At 36.7% G+C, this 26,231-nt stretch overlaps 1 protein-coding gene across 1 annotated transcript in view; it reads left to right on the plus strand.

The window, feature by feature from the left end:
* The window catches only part of Dock7 (dedicator of cytokinesis 7), a 190,090-nt gene that overhangs the window by 38,034 nt on the left and 125,825 nt on the right, over positions 1–26,231 (plus strand). Inside the window, exons 10-16 of the mRNA XM_013514367.1 lie at positions 5,357–5,423; positions 6,435–6,584; positions 11,910–11,990; positions 13,678–13,843; positions 15,683–15,825; positions 20,009–20,102; positions 21,197–21,359. Of these exons, the coding sequence (XP_013369821.1) occupies positions 5,357–5,423; positions 6,435–6,584; positions 11,910–11,990; positions 13,678–13,843; positions 15,683–15,825; positions 20,009–20,102; positions 21,197–21,359 (864 nt within the window). The remainder of the gene's footprint in view (positions 1–5,356; positions 5,424–6,434; positions 6,585–11,909; positions 11,991–13,677; positions 13,844–15,682; positions 15,826–20,008; positions 20,103–21,196; positions 21,360–26,231) is intronic.

Consider the following 26,231-nt stretch of genomic DNA (forward strand, 5'->3'; position numbering starts at 1 on the left):
ATCTTGTATTTACACTCTGCTTTGTGAAGTACTTTCTCTTTACTTCGTGCTATCTTCAGAGTAATTTTATAAGGTAGATACTGTTTTCTTCATTTTGCAAATGAGGATACCTAGACTCAAAAGGATTAGCAAAGGTTAACTGGCACAGTCAGTGTTATAGAACCAATAACTGAAAACCATATTGTTTTGTCATTATAACATATTAATATTATCAATTATTAGTTCCAACTTAAGAGAAAATTCAGTTCATACAGCATCTGCACGCATATTATGCTTATAACTTTTTTTGTTTTCTTAACAGCTTTTGTGTATCACAAAGTTCACCTTTTAAAAACGTACAGGTTGGTAGTATGTACTTACAGTGCTCTGCAGCTATCACCGCAGTCCATTTCTAGAGCATATTCCTTGTTGTGGAGAAAACAGTACCTGTACTAGTTTGCTTGTGCTCTGTATCAGAACACCATGCACTGTGTGGCTTACACAGCACAAGTTCACTTCTCACAGATCTGAAGCTGGAAGTTAAATGTCATGGTGCCAGTGAGTTGGCTTCGGCTGAGGTCTTTTTTCCTGGCTTAGAGATAATTGCCTTCTCTGTATGTCCTCATACGGTTTTTCTGCTCTATGTTAATAAAAAAGAGAAGACTCTGGTGTCTCCTCTCTTAGAAAGATACTGATTCCATGGAATTGGTGTCTCACCTTTAGAACTTCATTTAACTTAATTACTTCCTTACAGGTCATATCACCAAATATAGCTACATTAAGAGTTAGGACTCTAGTGTAAGAATTTTAGGAGGACACAGTTCAGTTCACAACAGTAATCATTAGCAGTTACCTCTGCTTTCTTTCCCCCTAACCTGTGGCAGTGACTAACTTGCTTTCTAGTTCTATGGGTGCACCTACCTAGATACTTAAGTAGACAGAATTATACAGCGTGTGACTTTTGTGTTTGGTTTCTTTACATAGTATGTCATAGATAGATAGATAGATAGAAATCATTCCTAGTATAGCTAAACAGTGTCCCTCTGTGTGCTATACCATGTTTGTTTATCTGTATATCAGTTGATGAACATTTGAGGTGTTTCCAGTTTTTTTTAAAAAAAGCTTTATTGAGCTTTAATTCCCATATTATGCAGTTTACTTAGTGTATATCCAGTGTTCAGTTCACCTGTGAATTCAAATCTGTCTTAGATACTTTCTTTCTGAGACACAATACCCAACACCTGAAAATTAAAGGAGGAGACATTTACTTTGGCTCACAGTTTGTAGAACTTTCAGTCCACAGTTGGTTGGCTGTATCACAGGATGGCATAGCAGAAGGGGCCTGGCAGAGGAGAGATGCCTCACTTATGGCAGGGCAGTCAGGAGGAAGAGAGAAAGATAGGGGAGGACTGTGGAAGGCCAGGCTCCCAGTGACCACTTCCTCCAACAGGCTGTGAACTCAGCAGTGGACTCATCACTGAGTATCATGCCCCCATGATCCAGCCGCCTCCTAGAAGCTCCACCTATCAGTGCCTGCGGCTTGGGGGGACATCTAGATAAAAACCATAGCACCCTGTATACAGTTAGTTAGGTTTATAATGTTCACAGATTTGTGCAGCTTTTATCACAGTAAAGTTTAGAGGACTTCTGTCACCTTCTGTCAGTCTCTGTATTTCTGACTCTCCAAACGTGTGTGTGCATGTCAAGGAAACTTGACCACTACATCACATCGAATCCAAAATATTATTCATGGGTTGACAGTAGACTTAAATCTGAAAGACAAAACAGTGAAATTTCTAGAAGACAGTGTCAGGACATCTTCACTAATTTGTAGAAAGATTCTATAACATGGTTCAGAAAACTCTCCACCTAGAGGAAAAACATTGATACATTTTACTTGTTTAAAATTGACAACTTTCGGGCTGGGGATTTAGCTCAGCAGCACAGCGCCTGCCTGGCAAGCGCGAGGTCGTGAGTTCAATTCCTGGTACCGTAAAAAAACAAACAAACAAACAAAAATTGATGACTTTCGTTCATCCAACACACATACACACACACACACACACACACACACACACACGCAATTAAAGGCAAACCATGGAGGAGGAAACAATATTTCCAATACAGATATTTATGTGCTGATATCTAGAATACATACTCACTGATGGAAAGTCTTTATAATAAATAGAAAATGGTCAAAAGAGGATGTGCAAATGGTCAGTACAAATGTCTGAGAAGTTGTGTATTCAAAAGTCCAATGCAATCCCATTACTTACCTGGAGCAACAGCATCAGATGCCATAGAAGATTCAGAAGTTTTTCAGAGATGGACAGATACCAAGCACATCAACAAGATCTCTTCTGTTTGGCTCTTCATTGGATTAGCAGGAACTTACAGGGTAGATAAGAGTGAAATCAGGTCGAGTGTTCGTTTCCATTCCTCCTTTCCTGATGAACTTTGATTGTTTCCTCCTTTTCTCTAAGGCTACAGCTTCTGTGAAGGGTCTTCTATTCCACTATTTCTCTTTTTTGGTTACACTTACATGTTCTCTCTCAGTCTGAGGTTGGTGATGCTTTCTGCTAATGCTCTTCTGTGGGATGGTAATTCCATGTTGTTGGATTTCTGTCTACATCTTTGTTGATGACCTTTGTCAGAGTCTCAGCCCAGTGGAAATATGCTGTCTCCTACAAAACCCTGAACAATACGCTTAGAATTCAGAAGCAAGCAATATAGAGCCGGGGTTACCATCACTTCAGCGCTGGTGACATTGGGTAGTTTTTTGTTTTCAGAAACTGTGCTGCACAGTGGAGGAGGTTTAGTCAGATCACAGCTTCTCTACTTGCTGAATGCCAGTGCTACTGCTGCAGTTGTGACAAGCAGAAATGTCTTTATATAGATGTCCTCTTGGGTGAAGAATTGACCTTGGGTGAGAACCAGTGCTCTAGAGTCTTAGTTTATCTTTTTTTATTTTTTTAGTTTATCTTATGTATTATTTTAGTCAATAATACTACATTTACTATATGTAAGTCATAATTAAACATCTCAACTTAAGCGTGAAGGTATAAAATAAATTTTGACATGTTCATAAAATGGAAATCATGTCAGCATTAAAATCTATAATATTTATGACATGGAAATTTGTCTATAAAATGTTGTTTAAAAAGACTACCAGATATTATGTATAATGTAAACACTTTTTGTTTAAAAGTTTTCAACACACTTGTTTTTTTTTATTTTAAAAATAAAAGGAGGAAAACATTAACAGACAGACGGCCTTTTACAAAATAGCAAAAGAACAGTACAGACAATAGAGTTACAAAGTAGTAGGAAATTAACAATGCTTGTTGTATTACATATTGATATCTTCAAAGAACACATTTGTACACAGAGAAAAGTCTAAATGTTTTAGACACTAAACCATTAATTGAGGTTCTTTCCACAAGGTAGAATTTTGGATTTTCCCCTGAATGTTTTTTGCACTGAATATATGATTTATAATCTGAAAACAGTAGGTCTTTATTTTTAAAGTTTATTTAAAGAATGAACAAATACATATATGTAAATAATCAAAGTACAGACTAAGAAGTGATAAGTGCCACAAAAGAGACCTAAACTGTTGTGAGGCTTTTAGGAAGCTTGAGATTAGTTGTAGCTGGAGAAATTAAGTAGGATTAGAGGAGAGAATGGTAGACTGTTGAAGATATGCATGGGAAAGTGGATTTTAGGAAGAAGGTAATATAGGCAAAGATGGGTATGTAGAAAAATGCAAGATATTGACAATATTTAGTTTTGGAATCAGAATTTTTCTCTAGCTATGTCTTTTTTTCCATTTTGTAAAAAAATAAAAAATTTTCATAATCAAATAGTAATAACAGTAGTTATTATACTATCTGTCATTATCTTCAAAGTAGCTACTCAGTATAAGACATAAACCAGAAAGATTCTTACAAAAAAGAAACATAATAACACACTTTCTTTTCAGCTAAGATAAACTATTAGAATAAATGAAACAAATCAGCATATATATGGAGATACTTTGAGAACCATAGAATATGTAATTTGGGGAAATATTTGAACTCCCTGCTTCCTATTTATCTTTCTTCTATTTTCATTATTTGTGCATGTGTGCCCACATACGTGTGGTGTGTCTCCAAGAAAAACCATGCAGAATTTGAGTTTGTGTATCTGGCTTAACAGTACATTCTCAAGTTGCATCCATTTACTTACAAATGCCTCAAGATTATTTTTTCTCTATGGCAGCATGGTACTTGTTGTGTATAAATAACATTTTCTTCATCCATATGTCTGTGGGTGGATATATATGTTGTTTCCAAGATCTAGCTATTACAAATTATGCTGCTGTAAGCATGGGTATACATGTATCCCTGGTGTATGATGTTTTTAAAACTCTTTTGGGAAGGTACCCTTGAGGGAGATAGCTGAGTCAAGTGCAGTATCTACTTTCAGCTTTTGAGAAATGTCCACCCTGATTTTCATAGTGGTGGTCCTAGTTTACATTACCCCCAGCAATGTAGTAAAGTTCCTTTCCCCCCATATCCTCACCAGCATTTGTTATTATTAGATTTTTTTGTAATGATACCTATTCTTTTTGGGACAAAATGGTACCTCATAGTTTTTATTTGCGTTTCTCTGGTGGCTGGTCACAATGAGCATTTTTTCATGTATTTCTTGGGCGTTTATACTACTTCTGAGAAGTGTCTGTTCATTTTTTGGTTGCCCTTTTTTTAGATTGGGTCTCTTCTATTTAGAGGGGGGAGTCTAATTTTTTTTTTTAAGTTTTATATATTCTTGATGTTAGTCTTCTATCTGTGGAATAGCTGGCAGAAATTTTTCTTGTTCTATAGATTTTCTCTTCACTCTGTTGGTTGTTTCCTTTGCTGTGTAAAAATTTTTAATCTGATAAGATCCCATTTGTTAATTCTTATTATTTCTTGTGCCATTGGAGTTCTGTTCAGTAAGTCTGTGCCTATGCCTGTATCTTCAAGAATTACACCTGTTTTATCTTCTAGCAGATTAAGTGTTTGTATTTTAACATTTAGATCTTTAATCTATTTTGATTTTAGTTTAGCACTTGGTGACATATGTGGATCTAGACTCAATCTTCTACATGTGGGTTTCCAAGTTTTCCAGTACAGTATTTATTAAAGATGCTAAAAAAAAAAAAAAATAAAAAATAAAGATGCTGTCTTTCCAGCAGTGTATGTTTCTAGCTCCTTTGTGAAAGGTCAAAGAGCTATATTTGCCTGGGGTTGTTTCTGTTTCTTCTAGTCCATTCCATTGACCACATTCCTGTGTTGGTACCAGGTACATCTGTTTTATATATTGTTAAATTATTTTATCCTTTTTCTTCACAAAGGTTTGAGATTGAAATTGAACCCATTTTTGCAAGTTTGGCTTTATATGATGTCAAGGAAAAGAAAAAGGTAAAGTTATGTAATTTGCAGTTACTTTTTATAATCTTAGGTTACAGAAATCCGTTTTTAAGTTGTTTTATAAGATGAGTAATATTTCTGATAATTATTAAAATGGATTTTTTTGAAAGGAAATAAAAATTTATCAAAACTACTTAAATATTTCTTTAGTGTAAAATGCCTTAGTTGGAAGCTGGTTTTGTTTCTTTGAAAGAGTTTCAGAAGCAACTTTTAATTTATAAAATGAGCAAGACAATACAAGAAAAGCATTTTAAGTAATCAGTATGTAAAAGATAAAAATGATGATGACAAATTTTATTAATATAGTTTTCCACTTCTTACCAGCCAAAAGATGATTTATGTATATTTTAAATATTCTATATTAAATACTGTTTTTAGTTTCTCTGTTATATTTTCATTACCGACGGGTCTCAGAGGACTACTGTCTTGCGTAGCACTTCGTAGCTGAATACTCTTAAGCCTGATGTGATAGAGACTGGGAGTGTCCTGGTGACTTCCGCTGTCAGCACGTGAAATGTGACGGAGTTTTCAGCGGAGCTCTGTGTCAGCGACTTGTGTTGGATCAAAACTGCTGAGATTTTGTTAAGAACTCAAGTTTGGAGTCATGCACCCTCATGATACTTTTTTGTGTAGTTTATTAGAGGTTATATTTTTAATCAAAGGAGTTTGAGATATAATTCTTTGGGGTTATATATCCGAATAGCTTGTATGTTTGTTTGGTTTAGACATGTTGGTGGAATATAAGGTACACTCTAGGTTACGCTAGGATTGCGTCACAGGAGCAGTCATACAGTTTTGTTACTCAGTTTCTAAGTCATGCACATACTGACAGCTAAATGGTTGTGGTCATGGAGTGTTAATGGATGTTAGCTAACTAAGAACAGTGGTACACACCCTAAATGTAACCTAGAGTGTAATGTCCTAATAGCTGTGATAAGGTGATTTTTGTGAATTTTTTAAAAGTACAGATTTTAAATTTTAATACATGAATGTGTTTTCTAGATTTCAGAAAACTTTTATTTTGACCTTAATTCTGAGCAGATGAAAGGATTGTTACGCCCACACGTACCACCTGCTGCTATTACTACCCTGGCAAGATCAGCTATCTTTTCTATTACTTATCCTTCTCAGGATGTTTTTCTTGTAATAAAGGTGAGAATACTGTTAAATGCATGTTCCTGTTGTATAGTGTCCACATTCTTGTTCACATCAATATCGAAGACTTGTCAAGAGCAAAGATTTGACTTTTATGTGTTATTCCTGTCTTGATGTTCCATTAACACGATATTGGCTATGCACCGTGGGGGCTACCTTTCTTGAGAGGAGATGTGTGCGAATCATGGTCTCCAGAGATGCGGCCCTGGATGTGTTTACAGAGCTGCCTTACGTGAGCGTGATGCTTGCACGTCTGCAGCTGGTAGGGCAGCCGGGCAATCTGGTGTCCAGGTAGAGGGCACAGGAAAATGTCTCAAGTGACAGTCTTGAGAGGAGCTCCCTTTTCTTCAGGGACACTTAGTCTTCACTCTTCTTTCTTAGCTGATTGGGTGAGGCCCAGTCACATAATGGGAAATAATCTGCTTTAAATTCTTCTGCTGTAATGGTTAATCACCTCTAAAAAAATATTTTCACAGCAACATTTTTTTTTCAGACAAGGTCTCACTTTGTAGTTCATCTGGTCTTGAACTCACTATGAGTCCAGGCTGGCCTTGACCTTGTGACAGTCCTCCTGCCCCAGCCTCTTGAGTGTTGGGATTGCAGGTGTGCACCACCATGCCTGGCTCACACTTGTGTTTGACTTTACAGCCCAGTCAAGTGGACACATAAAATTCACAGTCACAGGAGCAGTCATATAGTTTTGTTACTCAGTTTCTAAGTCATGCACATACTGACAGCTAAATGGTTGTGTTCATGGAGTGTTAATGGATGTTAGCTAACTAAGAACAGTGGTAGACATCCTAAAACCTAATGGCTTCCTGCACCTTAAAAATGGTTTATCTTGCCTTGACCTTGACTTGAGAGTAGCCTAAAATACATTCCTTAATCACTCCGTCTTTATTTATATAAAGTTATCACAAAGAGGTAATGAATTTTATAATAAGCTTATAAAGTGAATTGTCATGAAATGAATCCTTTTCACCCACAGGAATAATGTCCTAATTTGTGGGCATATTCCTATGAATTCAGGTTAAAATAAATCTTAATTGCAGTGAACAGTCCTGCAAGCAAAGATTAAGCAGCAGCGGCCTTCACTGTGAAAAGTAAAATTAAGTTCTAGAAATAAATACAGATGACAAGTGTGCACCGTTATTTTATGTGGGGAAAATAGTAGGTTTTCATAAAACAGTGTCTGTTAGAGGAAATGATCTGGTGAGATAAAGGTGATGTTTGAAATACTGGTTGCTTCAGAATGAGATTAGTGACAAGTCTGGCTTGTCATCTTGACAATGAATAGCCTAGATAGGATTAGGAATTTTAAAAAACTGTTGTGTATAAATCAACATAAGGAGATAGAGAGTTAAGTCATTGTGCACACATATGATGTACTATGGCCGTTAAAGCTACAATTTGGAAAAAAAAATTATAGAAATGTGAGAATATCTGTGAATAAGTCTGGTTCAAGCTGTCATATGATTCCAAGTGTATAATACACAGATAGATGTGTGTATGCATTTTATATGCATTCTCGTATACACACATAAATATGTATATAATTTTCCATAATTTCAAAAAAAAAGAACAAACAAATGAAATTTTAAAGGAAATACATTTAGGAAATTTTCTTGTCTTTTTTCTTTTCTTCTTCTCTCCCCTCCCTTCCCCTCTTTTTGGTACCTGTAAACGAACTCAGATCCAAATTTTCTTTCATTTATTGCCCATCATGATGTTTTTGTTTCTTGAGAGAAAATCCCCTTGTCATACCTATTGAGTCACCCCAAGAACAGGAAGGCAGCATCCCACAGAGCCCCAGCACTAGCACTGATTTACTTTGCTCAGCCAGTTCAGGTTGTACTCTCTTCAGACCTTTGTCCTTCCAGTGTCTGCAGGTTGCTTGGGGGATCAGCTGGTGTGGCAGGAGGCGTTCTTTTGTGTGTTCTTTCCTAGCAGGTTAGGCTGGCGTGTTCTAATGGCTACTGCAGAAGCACCAAGGAGTGGGCTCAGTTTTGTAGGTGCTTTTCAAGTCTTTGGTCACATCTCATCCGCTAACAACAGGTCACATAACAGGTTGCAATCTTGCATCCCTTGAAATTGGATTGTCCACTTGGTCTCTTCATAAGGTTAAAAAGTCAGCGCTGGGAGAAGTTACAGTGTTGTGTAGCAGAGGGAAGGATAAAGGAAGGGTGAGAAATTGGGTTTAATAGCAGAATCTCATAGTCCGGGAAAGTGGTGGCAAACCCCTGGCACGCGTGCTATAGAGGGCTCTTTTACCATTGAAAGCTCTAGAAGGTTCACCGTCACTGGAACTATTGGGATTCTGGTTGGCCGGGCTTATTAAGTCCTTGCTTATTTTTGTGCCCTCTTTATTAGTATCCTTACTTTCTGGTAAGTATATGAAAGGGTTATACAACTATGTGTAGATTTTTTTGTGTGTGTATACCTAATATTTTGGAGGACAAAAATATGAAGCACATTGAAAGAAAACCCCAAATAAAAAGTGTGGATTACAACAAGGTAATTTTCACAAAGTTCACTTAAAATGGTATGACATGATTATAGAAGGAATTATAGAAGCTATAAATTTGTAGTTCGACTAATTGTCCTACAACACACTTGCATGACCAGCTAGCTAGTTAAGTGACACGAGCAGACTCCAAGACTGCCCTGCGCCCTGCTTCGCCTGCGCCCTGTCCTCCACACTTGGGTCTGCTTTTGAGTTGCAGAGTTGTTGTTGCAGAGTCAAATACTGCTGTCTTCCTTTTTTCCATTCAGCATGACTATGTGATTAGTCCTTTTTATTTTGTGCAACAGTGTTAAAATTCGTTTTCATCGCTTCATATTATCTTATAAACCCATTTGTTCATTTTACTGGTGATAGATGTTCTGGTTCATTTGAATTCTTTGTTCGTAATTCTGTAAACATCTGCAGTCCATAAAGTTGATGTTTGTACTCACTTGTTTATTGTATTCCTAGGAAGAGAATTATTGAGTCACAGGGTGTTTGCACGTCAGCTCTGGTGGATGCTGCCACACATATTTCTAAAGTCTCTGATAATTGCATCTTCCTCAGTGGTGAATACAAGTTTTAGTTGTTCACACTTCACATTTACTAAAATCTTTTTGTTGTTGTTGTTTTGTTTTGTTTTGTTTCCGGTACTGGGAATCTAACTCACGACCTTGTGCTTGCCAGGCAGGCGCTGTGCCGCTGAGCTAAATCCCCAGCCCCCACATTCATTAAAATCTTAATTGAAATATAAAGTACATATAAAGAGAGCTGTAAAATACACATATTTGAGGTAGATGGCTTGATGAAGTCTTGACCGAATATTTACCAGTGTAATCAGTGCTGAGCCCAAGTTACACATCTATATATATCTCTGGCCAGCACCTTAGAGAGCTGTCATTTCGCTTTCACGACTGCCCTCCCTTTCACCAGATAGCTAGTATCCTAACTTCTGCCACCATCACTCAACATTTTTTCTTGAATTTCATATGATACAATTGTACCACATGCCGTTTTTTATGCCTGGGTTCTTTTAGTGTATTATCTCTGCTGCTTTTAGCTATTGTAAGTAATGTCACCACAAACATTCTTCCGTGTGATTTTTTGGCCCAAATATGTTTGTATTTCTATTGAGTATATGGATAGGGATTGAATTCCTGGGTTATAGGACAGTATTTAGAAATTAATCACAGTAGAAACAGGTAGTTTTCTAACATTAGTCCAGTATATACTCTCATCAGCAGTGTTTGAGAATTTTAGTTGCTGCATTTCCTTCTTAGTACTTTTAATCATCAGATTTTATTTTATTTAATCTTTTAATTTTCTTATATTTCTGGTGCGTTTGTGAGGTTATGTCTGTTTGGTTTTAATTTACAATTTTGTAATGGCTAAGACTGTTGCATAATTTATTGGCCATTTGGATATTCTTTTTTGTTGTCTTTTTGAGACAAGGTTTCGCTTTGCACTTTAGGCTGGCCTTGAACTCACTTTGTGGCCAAGGCTGGCCTCGAGCTCACAGTGATCCTCCTGCCTTAGCCTCCCAAGTCCTGGGATTACAGGCACGAGCCACCATGCCCGGCTGGGTATTCTGTTTTGTGAGGTGCCTGTTCTGATTGTTACCTCATTTTTAACATGGTAGTGATTTTTAGTGTAATATATATGAAGTATGCAGATTCTGAGTTTTCCATTCAGTAAATACGTATATGTGAAAGTTTATATGCATGAATATATACCTGCGTAATCACATCCAATTAAATTTTTTATGTGTCCTCTGTTAATTAATTTGAAATACCAATTTTAATATGAGCTGGATTTCTTCATATACTTGATTCAAGTGCTGGATTTTACTCCTAGTTTACATACTTTTGAAAAAAAATGTGAAATTTGGGCTGAGGATATAGCCCAGTGGCACAAGCCCCTGCCTGGGAAGTGCAAGGTCTTGAGTTCGATTCCCTGTACCACCCCCTCAAAAAAAGTCAAAAATTTGGAATAAGTGAAGTACAAAAAAAAAAAAAAGAAAAAAAAATATAAGTGGAACACAGTTGTAGTTAGCCATTAAAGAATATTATTTTCTGAGTTGTCTTTTTTAAATTGTGATTTGGTTTCTTTTCCAGTACTGGGAACCGGACTCACGACCTTGCGCTTGCCAGGCAGGCACTGTGCCACTGAGCTAAATCCCCAGCCCCTTGTTTTGTTTTTTTTTTAATAATGCCCGTGTTGATTGCTGTCATTGTGGTTATGATTTTAATTTCTCTATTGATTTGTAATTCTGAACTTAATTTTGTAAGCTTGTTGGCCATTTGTGTAACTTCTTTTAAAACATACCTGTTCAGTTCTTTTGCCATTTGTTAATAAAATTGTTTTGTTTGTTGCTGTAGGAGTTCTTTATGCTTTCTAGATACTAATGTCTAGTCAGATACATACTCTGTAGATATTTTCTCCATTCTGTAGGATGCCCTTTCATTTTATTTTGTCCTTTGATATAGTAAATGTAAGTTTTAATGAAGTTGAGTTTATCTGTTTTTACTTATATTGCCTGTAGTTTTGGTGTCCTACTGAAGAAATTATTTCCAAATCCAATGTCATGAGGCTTTTTCTAAAGGTTTTTTTTTTTTTTTTTTAGGAGTTTTATAATTTTAGCTCTAAATTTAAGTTTCTCTTTGGTGCTTTTTCTGCAGTTGAGATAATCATTCCCCTCCCTTGTCATTTTGTTATTGTGTAGTATATCACATTGGCTTTAATATATTGAACCATCCTTACATTTCAGGTTTACTGGTTTTTTAAAGTATAATTAATATTTACATTTTTGCATTTGACAGCTAGAAAAAGTCCTACAGCAAGGAGACATTGGAGAGTGTGCAGAACCATACATGATTTTCAAAGAAGCTGATGCCACCAAGGTAGAATGTCATACTCTCGTTCTTCTATATTATTATTGTTGTAATTTCCAAGAAAACATACAAAGCATGTAAAAGAATTTCATTCACTTTTTCTTTTGGCCTGTCTCCTTTCTTCCTTTTTCTTTTCTTTTTTTTTTTTTGCCATACAGCTTTTGTCACGAACTGTGCTATTTTAAAATCTCTCCCACTGCAAAACTAATTGATTTGTTAAAATTTTTTTTTCTTAAATGAGACTAAGTTAATTTAGTTTAACTATTAAATAGTTAAAATTTCCTTTATTTACAGAATAGTAATATTGATGGAACTTTTGCTAGCAAAAAAATATTCTTACTTCCACCTGACTGCAACAAATTAAGAAATATAGTAAAAATAGAAAATATAATCTCTGTTTTGCCATCAGATGACTCATTTATAGAATTTGCATAAAATTTCAAAAACTAATTGTTGAATAATTGATACCAAATTCTATATACTTTGAGTTAGCTACAACAATAGAAGTGATCCTTGGAGTGTTACACATAAGATTTAATATTATAACGACTAGCAGAAGAATGCTTGAGGAATGCTGGAAAAGCCACCAAAATCTAGAAAATGTTTTGCTTCCTATTTTTCTGATATTCAAAATAAGATCTGAGCTTTTACTGCTAAGGTAGGTAAATGTGAGCTCCTGAGAGTCTCTCTGATCCTTGGCTGTTTGGTTGACCTCTGTGTTGAAGAATTGTGGCTTTTTTTAGGTTGTCATTTTACAAACTCAGTTTGCTCTATTACATAGCACTCCTACATATGAACATATTATATACCAACTTATCCCATTTTTCTTTAAACTTTGACATGCATAAATTTACACTGATGGATTTGAGTATATGTACTTGATATATAAGCTCTTAAAACAGGAGCCTCTTTTGGAGATGCAGTTGCCGACAGCTGTAAACATTGTTACCATTTAGCTAGCTTTCCATCTTTTCCCAGCCAAGTCTCAAGGTAGGATATTGTCATTAGAGTGTTCCTTATCCACATCCTACTTAGAAAGCGTATGTAAGAGATGGGCTTTTGGTCTTAGAGTGTTATTTGGCTCTTGCAGGCCACCTTGCTGGTTGTTTTCAGAGAGGCCAAAAACTTGGTCCAACATGGAGATGTCTTGGACCATTAATTATTACCCAGTGTTTAGTCCTTGTATAATACTTCTCTGTTCCTTCTATTACAACTCTGGACCTGTTTATCACTGATCTGTTTGTATCTTCTCTCCACTCCAACCTCATGGTTGACATCAGATAAGACTACTTTCAGATTAGATCAACCACTTCCATTTTATATAGAAGGACACAATTTAACAAGTCCTAACCTAGAATATATTATAGCTGGCAGTTGGCTGACTAGACTACAGCTCTGGTACCTTTCCTAAGGTAACACTTGCAATACATAAACATGGTTGATGTTTTTTGTCTTTTCTTTTTTCCCCAAAATGACATAATCACAAACAGATTTCAGAGACTTCCTTATCTACACATTTGTAGAATGAATGGAGATTTTTTTTATTAAGATGATAGATTATTACCTGATCTCTGAAAGACACATTAGTTTTCCTTCTCTGCTGAGAATTGAGAACTCTTAACCTGTCACTTTAAATAGTATGGAATAATATTTGTTTTCTTTCAAGTGTAATCATGTGTAAGGTTCTGTTTTGCAGAATAAGGAAAAATTGGAGAAGCTGAAAAGTCAAGCGGATCAGTTTTGCCAGAGACTTGGGAAATATCGCATGCCATTTGCTTGGACCGCAATCCATTTAATGAACATTGTTAGCAGTGCTGGCAGTTTAGAAAGAGACTCTACTGAAGTAGAAATCAGTACTGGCGGTAAGAATGCTTAGTAGAAAACATTTCTAAGTGTGTATTTTTTCCTTTTGTCTTTTATAGGCTTGTTACATTTTTGGACTCTAATGTGGTGTGGCATAAAAAGGATTTTTTTTGCCTTTCTCACTTTTTTGAAATATAATTCACTTACCATGTAGTTCACCCTTTTAGAGGGTGCAGTATAATGGTTATGCTATATTCATGGTGTTCTGCAGCCACTACTACACTTGGATTTAGAACAGTCAGTCCTCATTCCCTCCAAATTCCAGATGTAGCCCTAAATGACTACTAATTTATTTTCTGTCTTTATGGATTTGCCTCTGCCAGACATGTCCTACACATAGAATTCTATATAACATGTGGTCTTCCATGGCTAGCTTTTTCACTTATCATATTGTTTTCAAAAGGTTCATCCATGTCCTGTCATGTACCAATATTGGATTTCTTTTTATTCTCAAAATGACAGTCCATTGGATTACAATACTGTTTTTTATTTATCTGCTCATTGGTTGATGTCATCTGGGTTGTTTCTACAGTTTAGTTACAGTGAATTATACTTCAGTGAACATTGATGTACAAACTTTTGTGTGGACATATGTTATTTCCCCTAACTGTATCACTAGAAGTGAAATTGGTGGATCATATAGTAATTTTCTGTTCAACTTTTTGAGGAACTGCCGGACTATCTTCCAATACCACCACATTTTCAAAAATTGGAGCATTATATGAAAATTCCAGTTTCTCCATATCTTTGCTAGTACTTATTAGTTCTGTTGATGATAGCCATTCTAGCACAGGTAAAGGGGTATCTCATTGTAGTTTGGATCTGCCTTTCTTGATAGCTAGTGATGTTAAACATCATCTTGTGTGTAGTGGCAGTTTCTGTGTCATCTTTAGAGAAATTTGTATTCACATTCTTTGCCTATTTTTAATGGCTTTGTTGTCTTTTTATTATTTCATTGATGCTTGATTTTAAAAAGAGTTATTTTCTTGTGTTAGAGTTGAATACATGCTTTATATGTCTGGATACAGATACCCTTATCTAAAATGTGATTTGAAAATATTTTCTTCTATTTGGGGTTTTCTGTTCTTGATAGTGTTATTTATACTACAGAGATTGAAATTTTGTTGCTGTGCTTTTTGTGAATATCTAAGAAACTGTTAATGTAAGGAGACTTATTTTAGTTTGTTGCTATGGTTTTTGATATATCTAAGAAATTATTACTTCACCCAAGATCAAGAACTACTTGCATTTTCTTTGAAGAGCTGTGTTGTTTTAGCTCTTACCCATTTTTAATTAATTTTTGCACGTAGTGTTAGGTAAAGGTCCAACAACAACCTCTTTTTCCTTCTCTTCTACTAGTTCTTTTCTTCGCCTCCGTCTCCCTTCTCTTCTTTCTCCTGATCCCCTTCTCTCCTCTTCCTCTTCTATCTTCTTCTTCTTTTAGTTGCAGTATTAAAGAAAAAACCCCAGAGCCTTTGCACTGAGCTATATCTCCAGCACTGCCGCCTACCTTTTAAAATATTTTTTGACATGGGGTCTTGATAAGTTGACCAAGGCTGGGATCAAAGTTATGATTCTCCTGGCAAGAGTGGATGTACTTGTCTTATTCCTGACCTTAGGGCAGTTCACTTTCGTCTCTAACCGTCCTGTGTAATAGTGCTAGAGGCCTCTCTCCTGCCTCCTTTTCTCTCTCTTTCTTCTGGTAACTTCTTTGCAAAGTGAAGTTTTTCTACTATAATCAACATGCTGGGCATGTAATTGTCACGGTGTTTGGAAAGATGCTGTAGGTAGATTTTAACTTCATGAAGATGAGTATTTTCCTTTTGCTCTTCTTGTAGAACGGAAGGGGTCCTGGTCAGAGAGGAGGAATTCTAGTATTGTTGGCCGGCGATCGCTTGAGAGAACGACAAGTGGAGATGACGCTTGCAACTTGACCAGCTTTCGCCCTGCCACGCTCACAGTGACCAATTTTTTTAAGCAGGTATTGTTCTGTCATGTAGGAATTCTGGGGACATATTTGTAAATAAGTTTCTTGGGGTTTCAGAAGGGTAGTAAGTGTATTGTACATGAGTATTATTTTGAGAACCTTAACAAAAGTAAAAACCATAACAATAAGACATAATTTTGGCATGTACATGTAATCCCAGCAACTCGGGGGACCAAGGCAGAAAGATCACCACTTTAAGGCAAGTTAGTGAGACCATATTTCAAAATAAAAAATGAAAACGACTGAATATGTCTCTTAGTGGTAATGTGCTTGCCTACCGTGTGTAAGGTCCTGGGTCCCACCCCCAGTGCTTGGAGTCGGGGGAGCGGGAGAGTAAGAAATAATTAACATTATATTGTACATGTTGTTTTATCCTGTTTTTTAAAAATGTTGATCTTGATATTACTAATACATCAAAGTTAATCTTTCATACCTGTATCTTATTCTCAATGCTGATAGTGTAGCTTTTCTTAAATGTGGATAGTGTCTGGATTTCCTTATTGAGAGTTTGTGTTTTTATCTGTCTTCTGCAGTGAAGTTTTTCTGACTCAAAACTACCATATGTGGTTTTTGAAATAGAACTTTTTAGGCCTTTGTAGTACATTTCTGTTTCGAAATGCAGTCGGTGTTCATCCACTTCACATCAAATCAGTGTTCCTCCAATGCCAGTCGTCACCCATGAGTGGTAGTGGAAGCCAGTTTTGGAGAGAACATCCCGCTCAAGATGAAAGATAGAATAGAAAAAATACTGTGTGGCACATGAACTAAGAGGAAATATTGCTTGAGAGAGCTCCCCTCTCTGTGCCTCCTTGGCTGCCTTCAAGCCTTGGTTTCTGGATGAGTGTAAGTTATGTACACACTGAATTTTGGTGTACGAAGGATTTTGTACTGTGAGTTAAGATCTGAAAATTTCAAGTCTTTGTCATAAGAATGATATTAGAATGGGGAGAAAAGTTGCATTGGTGAAATAAACTGGAGTATTTTGGAGCAGATTAAAGGGAAATGCTAAGAATTATTTCAGATTGCCTGCTTCTGAGTGTTACTCTGATTAAGAAGAAATCGTGGCTTATTGGCACCTTACAACTTGAGAGGGCAAGGGAAAATGCGCTGTGAGCCTCTTTACTGTTATGTATCACTCGTGTTCATAGGCAGCCTCTCAGAGAGACTCTTAATGTGGTAAGATCCCAAGTGGTAGGGATCTTCTGTGATGCACAGTCATCAGAGTAGTCTAGAGGAAGCCACTGTGAGTGTTACTTGGATGAAGTGAGAGGGCAAATGCATGTATGGGACGCGGCAGCAGATGTACCCAATACCATGACACATAACACAGCCTTGCAGATGCCACAGTTCTCTCTCTCCTCCTTCAGCTGCTGTGTTGCTTCTACGGCATGCACACCGGTTTCTGTTCACATCTTCAGCCTATTTATCATTGTATCATCTGTAAACTTAAATTGACAAGCTTCCCACCTCCTCTTATTTATCCAGCAAATAATTTTTGAGAATTCATCATGTGACACTTTTTAAATTTAAATTGAGTTTATTTTTTAACTAAAATATAAAAGACATAAAAATTGTATGTTAGTGGGGCAACTTGTGTATTGTTACATGTATATATTGTGTAATGTTTAAATGTGTATATATTCAAACATTTATCATTTCTTTATTGTGAAAACTTTCATTATACTGTCTTAGCTTTTTATTTTTTTTGCTTAAGAAATGGTCTTGCTTGTTCATACTGGGCTTGAACTTGCTATATAGCCCAAGCTGGCCTCGAACTTGTGAACTTCCTTCCTTCCAAGTACTGGAATTACAGGTGTGCACCACCATGCCTAGCTTTTTGTAGATTTTTTTTTTTTAAATGTACAAGATACTGTTGTTACCTGTATTACCCTACTGTGTAGCACTGCACAGCGGACACTGGAATACTGGTGACTGCAGATTAGCAAAAAGTGCTTATGAAAACTTAAAAATACGTGACCGGCATAAACATGGAACAGTGGAAAGCATTTGCAGTTTCCTTTCTACAGTTCTGTATTAAAATTATTTTTAGTCGTGATCATGTACTATTTTTATAAGTATTTTTAGCACAAATGCAAATTAAAAAGCAGAGAGTACAATTTTAATAAGGTAGAATTCCTTGCACAAATTTCCCCTAAATGAGATACCAAAGAACAGTCCCCCCCTTTAATGTAGGAAAGATTATTGTCCATGGTTGGGATGGACAATAAACATGAGTGATGGACAGTAAACATGAGTGTGTAGTGATTTGAAATATGTTATGCCAAAACTGTTAGGAATATGTGAAGATTTTACAACAAAATCAAGCCCATCTGGTAGTTTGAAATGCATTTATTCTGTATGTTGCTAGCTATTATCTGGTGCTTCAGGAGTGTGTAGCAGTATACAAGCAGCACAGAGGAGAGTGTCCACTAGGCCTCTTCATTAACCAGCCTTCTCCCCGTGGTTCCAGATTGCTATTTGCTGGGAAGACTGAGATGATTCAGCTCGGTTCATTGGCTGCCACCTGCTGTCAGGTGCTGGTGGGTCAGCTGGGTCCTGTTCTCATAGCAGCGGCAGAATTTAGTTGTGCAAATGCTTCCCTAGTCTCCATCCTGTTTGCTTATGGCCATGCCTAAGGGAGGAAATAGTACCTTCCACCCAGCAAAAGGCAAGGAAATTAGGCATAAAGAGTGGTGACCAATAGTAATTTAATAGGTTGAAGAAATGCAAATGATTAAATCAGAGGTAATGAAAGCATTATGGATAAGGACTGTTTAAGATCTGTATTAGTTCTGTACCCAGAGGAAGAGAATATACTGTTTCAGCAGCAGATGGAACATTTACAGTAATTAATCACATACGGTCACTGAAAAAAATTCTCTTCCAAAATCTCTCTCTGCAATTAAGAAAAAAATCATTTTAAAGGTACAACAGAAAACTATAGCCATTTAGAAATTAAAAATCACTTCTGCACTGGGTGTGCTGGTGCATGCCTATACATAATCCTAGCACTCAGGATGCTGAGGCAGGAGGATCCCTGTGAGTTTGAGGGTACCCTGGGCTACACAGTGGGTTTAAGGTCAGCATAAACTGACTAGTGAGACCCTGTCTCAAAAATAAAGCAAAACAAAACTCATTTCCCCTAATAATAGAATGAAAGAAGATCTATTCTTTTTTTGTTTTGTTTTGTTTTTTTTCTGGTGCTGGGAATCGAACTCACAACCTTGCACTTGCCAGGCAGGCGCTGTGCCACTGAACTAAATCCCCAGCCAAAAGAAGATCTATTCTGTTTTGTTTAGAGCAGTATAATGAACAAATGGGATATGGCTCAGGCTACATTCGTAACAACAAAAAAGTATCTGAACTATGTTCATTATCAACTAAAAGGACCCTGTAGGAAATACTCAAATATGGCAATAAAATGTCAGAGGCAGGTAGATTGGATTAAAGATTTGCTCTTCAATAAAAGAAAATCAACTTAGTTATTTTAATTAAAATATTAATATTAAATTGAAAAATTAGTATTTCTTAATAAGATTATTATTTTTTTTTCTTGGTTCTTGTCTCTTCCCTCATGGACTTGAGGCCATTTTGGAGTTGTCTTGCTTTGCTTTTTGGTCTTAGTGGTTGGACAGTTGTGCTTTTCCTTAACAGTAGGTTTTTTTTGTTTTTTTTTCTTAATGGGCTCTTTTTAAAAAAATTTAGCCATTGGTAGATTTTTGCATTTGAGGATTAGGTGACATGTAAAGTTGAAAAGACAAATATAAACTCAAGTGTAATGATTTTATGACTCATTTATTTTTACATTGTCCTGCCTTTTTATCTTATTTTTAAATTTTCTTTTATGTCCATATTCTTACTTTTGCTTTCCTTTTTTATCTGTCTCTACCTTGTATGGTTTTCTATATCTTACGTTATTATATAGTACTTTTTGGGCATAAATAGTGGAATATATATATATGTATATATATATAAAAATAAAAATAGTATCAAAAATCCTAATAAAATTTGAAAGTACTAAAGAATAGGAAATAAATAAGGATATTTGGACTCACACTAATCTTTATTCTGTTTGCACTGTAGCAGAAGTGCATGCTTATGAGCAGACAATATAACTTCAGTTCCCACCTACTATAGTTGTTTTATCAAATCTTTTTTTCTCTGTCATTGAAATCAGGAAGGTGACCGCTTAAGTGATGAAGATCTGTACAAATTCCTTGCCGATATGAGAAGGCCATCTTCTGTCTTGCGGCGACTGAGACCTATTACAGGTATTTTGCATTTTTGAGTAGATGTGATTACTCTGTTGTCATCACTAATGTATTGTATTGCCTATAAGTGTGCATTCCTTCTTTTTCACTTATCTGGCTCATATATTTTTCTGTGCTTAGTATCTGTCAGTCTTCTTCATCTTACTATTTTTTTTCCATCTTGTTCATTATTGAGTAGTCTGTTTGGATGCAGGATTCAACACCTTTGGTAATTTGGGTTGTATAATGACAATGATGAATAATATTGTGGCTTAAAATTATTTTCTAGAGGGAAAAATGTATGTGCAATGGTAGATGTTAGAAACATATTCATACTATTTTTAGAGCAAATCATTTCAGAGTTAAATTAGTTTGAAGCCTGCCAAGCCAAAATTAAAACATTTAACCTTTAAATGTTGGCTAGTTGCAATGCCAGATTCCTTTCTCTGTTTGTTCCTCCTTTTTGACATCCTTTACTCTTTCCCATTCATTCAGCAAGCAGTTATTTTATGTGCATTTATGTGTATATGAGCATTTTTAAGTTTGAAACTTGGTAAAATGAAATGATTTTGAGGTCTGAAATGATAGTCTTTTGGTTTCTGTGTATTATGCCCAGACTTATTGCAAAATAGGGTCTACATTTTTTCAAAGACATTTTTGTTATGTTTTAGTCAGCATTCTGTCACTGTGACAGGTTAGCTGAGAAAAATCAGCTTCAAACAAGGAAAGATCTTTCTTGGCTCACAGTTTCAGAGGGTTAAATTTTGGGTTGGGGCCATGTGATTGAATTGCTTTTGGGCCCTTGGTGTGAGGCAGGACATCAGGCTGGGAAGCACCTGGCAGAGCAGAGCTTCCCACCTCTTGGCTATTGGGAAGCAAAGAGAGGGAGAAAGAGGCTAGGTTCCACATGTCCCCTCCAAGGCCAGTCATCGTGACCTCACTTCGCCCACTGGGTTCCACCTACTAAGGTTGCACCAGTTTTGGTAGGGCCACAGGCTGGCAGCCAGGCATTTAGCACATGGGTCTCTGAGGGACACTTCATATCCAAACTGTAGCAATTCTGGACTCTTTATTTATTGTGTTTACATTATTTTGTAATATGCTTTAATATGCAGCTCAGCTGAAGATAGACATTTCTCCTGCTCCTGAAAATCCCCATTATTGCCTGACCCCGGAACTGCTTCAAGTGAAGCTGTACCCTGACAGCAGAGTTAGACCTACCCGGGAAATTTTAGAGTTTCCTGCTCGGGATGTCTATGTACCAAACACTACTTATAGGTAAGGGATTTTAATTTCTTTGAAAATTTTAAGGTAAGATACTATGTACTTTAATAAGTAGAACTAGAATGAAATGCTCCAAAAACCAATGTAGCCTTTTTATATATTCTATTTCTTTTTTTTTTTTTTTTGGTTTTTTGGTTTTTCTCCGGTACCAGGAACCGAACTCACGACCTTGCGCTTGCCAGTATATTCTATTTCTTAATGCATAATTCTGTTAATAACTGTCATAAAACTTTACTTATTTATTTATTTATTTGGTGCCGGGGATTGAACTCATGACCTCACGCTTGCTAGGCAGGCGCTGTGCCGCTGAGCTACATCCCCAGCCCGTGAAACTTACTGTGTGTCAAGTATAATGTCATTTGCCTTCATTCATTATCTTGTTTTAACCTAATAGTTTGGAGTAGATGTTACCTTTATTTTAAAGGTGAGTAAACCAAGGGAGAGAGTGGTTTAGGCATTGCTGAGCACCACATTTACTGTGGTGGTGGCTAGCATTTAACCTCTGCTCTGTTAAGTTAAAACATTTCAACTCATTTTTAATTACTGTCATTCCTCAAATAGTAATTACTAGTGCATGTAATGTCTCACATGAATCAAAGCTGTGTGCCTGCAGTATGTCCCCAACAGTATGTTTTGAGTCTCTCCTGCCTAGAGAGCAGGAGATGCCAAGTTGTTAGCTGTGACTTCCCAGGCTACACAAGGCACAGCTTCAGGGTTTCGTCTTGCGTACTGTCTTGGTTACTTTTCTCTTGTTGCTGAGACAAAATATCTGATGCCCATAATTAAGGTAGGGAAGATTTATTTAGCTCACAGTTCCTGGGCTGGCTCCAAGGGAGGATGGCATGTGACAGAGGGCAACAGTTCATAGTGGTCAAAAGCAGCAAAAGCAGCACGAGCAAAAGGGAGGAGCAGCAGCAAACAGCCTCTTTCCCTCCCTCACATTGTGTGCAAACTACCTGCCCCAGAGTGGGTGTAGCAGTCACACCCCAAATCCCAGCATTGGGCCATAGATCAGTCAAAACCTCTAGAAGGCCACCCCATGACTACATGAGACTTTGGGGGGACATCCAGACACAAACCATGACACGTACATTCTTTTTTTTTTTTCTTTCCAGTACCAGGAGTCGAACTCATGACCTTGCACTTGCCAGGCAGGTGCTGTGCCACTGAGCTACATCCCCAGCCCCGACACATACATTCTTGCAAATGATGCTTCCTGTGTGATGGTTCTGAGAACATGACTTGACGCACCTGTTGTACTCCCCAGCAAGGCAGCTGAGGCATAACCTTCTGAGGCAGAACTTCTGAGTTTCCCCCCGAACTTGCCTATTCCAGTATCATTTACTACCACTCATCAGGCTCCTGTGGGGGACGTTTTTGGCCTTGAACTTGCCATCCTCTTGTCCTGGCACCTGGCCTCCCAGGTGCTAGGATTGTAGGCCTGTGCCACCATCCCTGGCTGTTTTCTTATGTTTTTATGTGTTATCACTAAAACTCTAAAACTTCTTGCAGTACAGTGTAAGACATCAAATAATCATTTCCCACTTCCAACTTGATGAAGTTTTTTAGGCTTAGCAGGCTTATTGCATAATTGCTCTCTTGGGGCTTATTTCCCCTGTTTGCATTTTCTTTTGCAGTATCATCTGTCTCTCCCCACTGCCCCTGTCTTACTCATTTTACTGAAAGCCTTCTGTATTTCCCTAAAATAGGATATAGAGAAGGTAAATATTTTTGAGATCTTTTATGTTTGACAGTATCTTTACTTTTTTGAGATGGAGTCTCACTATGTTACCTAGGCTGGCCTGTAGTAACTCCTAGGTTCAAGTGATCTTCCACCTTCAGCCTTTCAAATCTGTATCCCTGCAATATGTCACAACTATCAACAATATTTGTTGAGTATCTACTACCTAAAGAATAGCAGGGGGGTAGGGGCTGGGGATATAGCTTAGTGGCTCAAGCGCCTGCCTGGCAAGTGCAAGGTCCCGAGTTTGCTTCCCGGTACCAAAAAAAAAAAAAAAAGAATAGCAGACATCAAATTGTTAGCTGTGACTTTCTAGGCTGTACACTGCGTATCTCCGGGGGTACTTTTTGCATATATTCTGAGGTTAGAGCTGTGTATTTCTGCACTTGGCTGTATATTTCTTTTTACTCCCAGGTTGTTAGTTTTGTTAGGATTAACAATTCCTAACTGTAGAATAATTTTCCGTCACAAGTTTGAAAATATAGCCAGTCTTCTGCCTTTGTGCTTTTAAGTAGTCTGGCATGAGTCTGGTTGCTAGTCATTTGTGTCTTATTTTTCCTCTGAAGATACTTTAGGTTATTTTCTTCATCCGTTATGTTCTAAAATATGCTGATAATATTTATTTAATAATCAGTACCTGATAACACTTATGTAGTGCTTTATAGTATGCAGATTGTTTTCATTTAAACTAGTTTAGTCAGTCTCATAATAGCTTATAAATTAATTCTAGGGCTGGTTAATTCTAGGGCTGGAGATGTAGCTCAGTGGCACAGTGCCTGCCTGGCAAGTTCAAGGCCCTGAATTTGATTCCCAGTACCAAAAAAAAAGAAAATAGTAAAAAAACAAAAACAAAAACAAAAACAAATAAAAGGCCCATAAATTAATTCTAGCAGTGTTATTATTTCCACTCATAAGTGAGAAGAATGAAGCTGAGATTAAAACACTTAGTTTGACTTGAATTCAGGCCTTCTTTTTTTATTTTTCTTTTTTTTTTTCAGACCTTCTTAATTATCTCTGTTTCTCTGTTGCTTCTTGGCCTTTTGGCTAAGATCAACTGTAGTTTTTTTCATTCTTTGGGATAATAGGACATCCAATATTTATAATAAGTATGAATACAATTAACTTTCTCATTGTTAGATAACTTTCTACATTTTTATTAAAGCAGGAGAGAACAACTTCATTTTATAATTTTCTCAAAATCTGTTATTGTTTAATCATTTTTAATGTCTTAGAATTGGTCTAAGTATAACACGTTATAAGTGTCATTCTAGAGAATAATGTCTGTTAACTTGTGGGAACTAGGGCCAGTATACAAAGTCATGTTCAGAAGTTGAATGAAACTAGGAATGAAGTCATAGTAAATGAGAAGCTAGCTTGCCCAGGAAAATAGAACATTATTTCTTCTTAAGTGTTGCATTTGTCAGCTTTCCACTGCTGGACGCAGTGCCCAGCACCCACAGGTTAAAGGGGAGGGCTCACCTGGCTCTTGCTTCAGGAGTTTCAGTCCTGGTTGGCTGTTCGAAGGCAGGCATGTCGTGGTAGAAAGGCATAGTGGCGCACAGCTGCTCACTTCATACCGCCTGGGAAGCAGAACAGAGGGCCGGAGAGGGTGAGGCTAGGGCCACGTGTGGTGTTCAGTGTCACAGCTCCTTGACCCACCCAGAAATGCCGAGAATTGTTCTCCTCCAACCCCCTCAGCACGTCTCCAAGTCAGTCAAGTTGACAAACCTAACTGCCATTAGTGTAATCCAGTTTTAATGTATCATCCCCTTCTGGAAGAGGTAAAATGAGTACAGTACGTCAGAAGATTTAAGTAGATTTTATACATTGTGAGCTAAGATGGTTTTGCTGAGTTTATGGAAATTGTGTAAGCATGTGTTCACTTTTTGAGGTAACTTCATTTGTATGTGCTTCTGGTTTTTATCATTAAATAGTTTATCATTGCAATAGCATTGTTAAAGGAATTGGTAGTCCAGAAACTAACTAGTTTCTGTCGTGGGAGTAAATTTTTCAGGTTAAGGAATGAAGCCCAGCATACTAGTTTGAGAATGATCTTGAGAGATTACTTGGTGTATCTCAGTGTCATTAGTTTGGACAATATCTCAGCTACAGAACTGATAGTCATTTCAGACATTATTATTGTAAGTAATATTCTGTGCAAAAGTCTCTTTAAAAGTAGATTTATTAAATGTGTAAATAAGAACTTTTTCTTCTCTCAGTAGTTTATTCCCAGAGAAAATAGAACTGGTTAGGTTCATTGAGATTAGATTTACTCTTACTTAACATTGAATATTAGGTTTTAATATTTTTCATCAAGGTAAATTGGCTTCATATTAGAGTTTTGTGTAATAACCTTTCAGCTCGTGTACAGTTTATAAAGAACTCTGGTGAAATGCTTCAATCTGTTAGCCAAATTAATAAATTGTGATACATGATGTCAAAATCACTATATTGCTTAATTTTTGGAGGTGATATATTGGTCTTTTAGTAACATGTTATCAGTAAGACCCTTTGAAGCAAGAAGGTTATATTGGGAGCAGAGTTGGGGACAGAGTAAAAGGATGTATTATTTCAAGAAAGATTAATAATTCTTGACATAAGGGTATCCTCGTGGAAGTAAAAAATGTTAAATGCATGTAAATACAAAAGTAGAATTGCAGTTACTGTGCTTTATTGGCTGTTTTTTCCCTGTTACTATTTTTTGGGAAATGTTTCTTTTCTCTGTTTGTTTGTTTGTTTATTTATTTGTCTTTTTGAGACAGGGTTTCTCTATGCAGTTCAGGCTAGTGTTGAATACACCTTGTAGCCCAGGCTGGTCTCGAACTTGGAATGGTCCTCCTGCTTCAACCTCTGGAGTGCTGGGATTACAGGCGTGCACCACCACGCCCGGCTCTTTTCTCTCTTTAAAAAGATAGAATACGTATAAAATTGATCATTCCCTTTTAAGAAAATCAGTCTGCAAATTATATAAAGAAATAATAATGTTTGTGTTACTTGAAATTGTATGACTATACATATAGCTTATGAAAAAATAGGCTCAAATATTTCGTTACCGTATTTCATTTTAAGACATTATTTCAAACTCAGGTTTAGTTTTCTTTCTTCTAACATATACATGATATAAT

The sequence above is a fragment of the Chinchilla lanigera genome, unplaced genomic scaffold (assembly GCF_000276665.1).
Source record: "Chinchilla lanigera isolate Chin_1 unplaced genomic scaffold, ChiLan1.0 scaffold00022, whole genome shotgun sequence".
Lineage (NCBI taxonomy): Eukaryota > Metazoa > Chordata > Mammalia > Rodentia > Chinchillidae > Chinchilla > Chinchilla lanigera.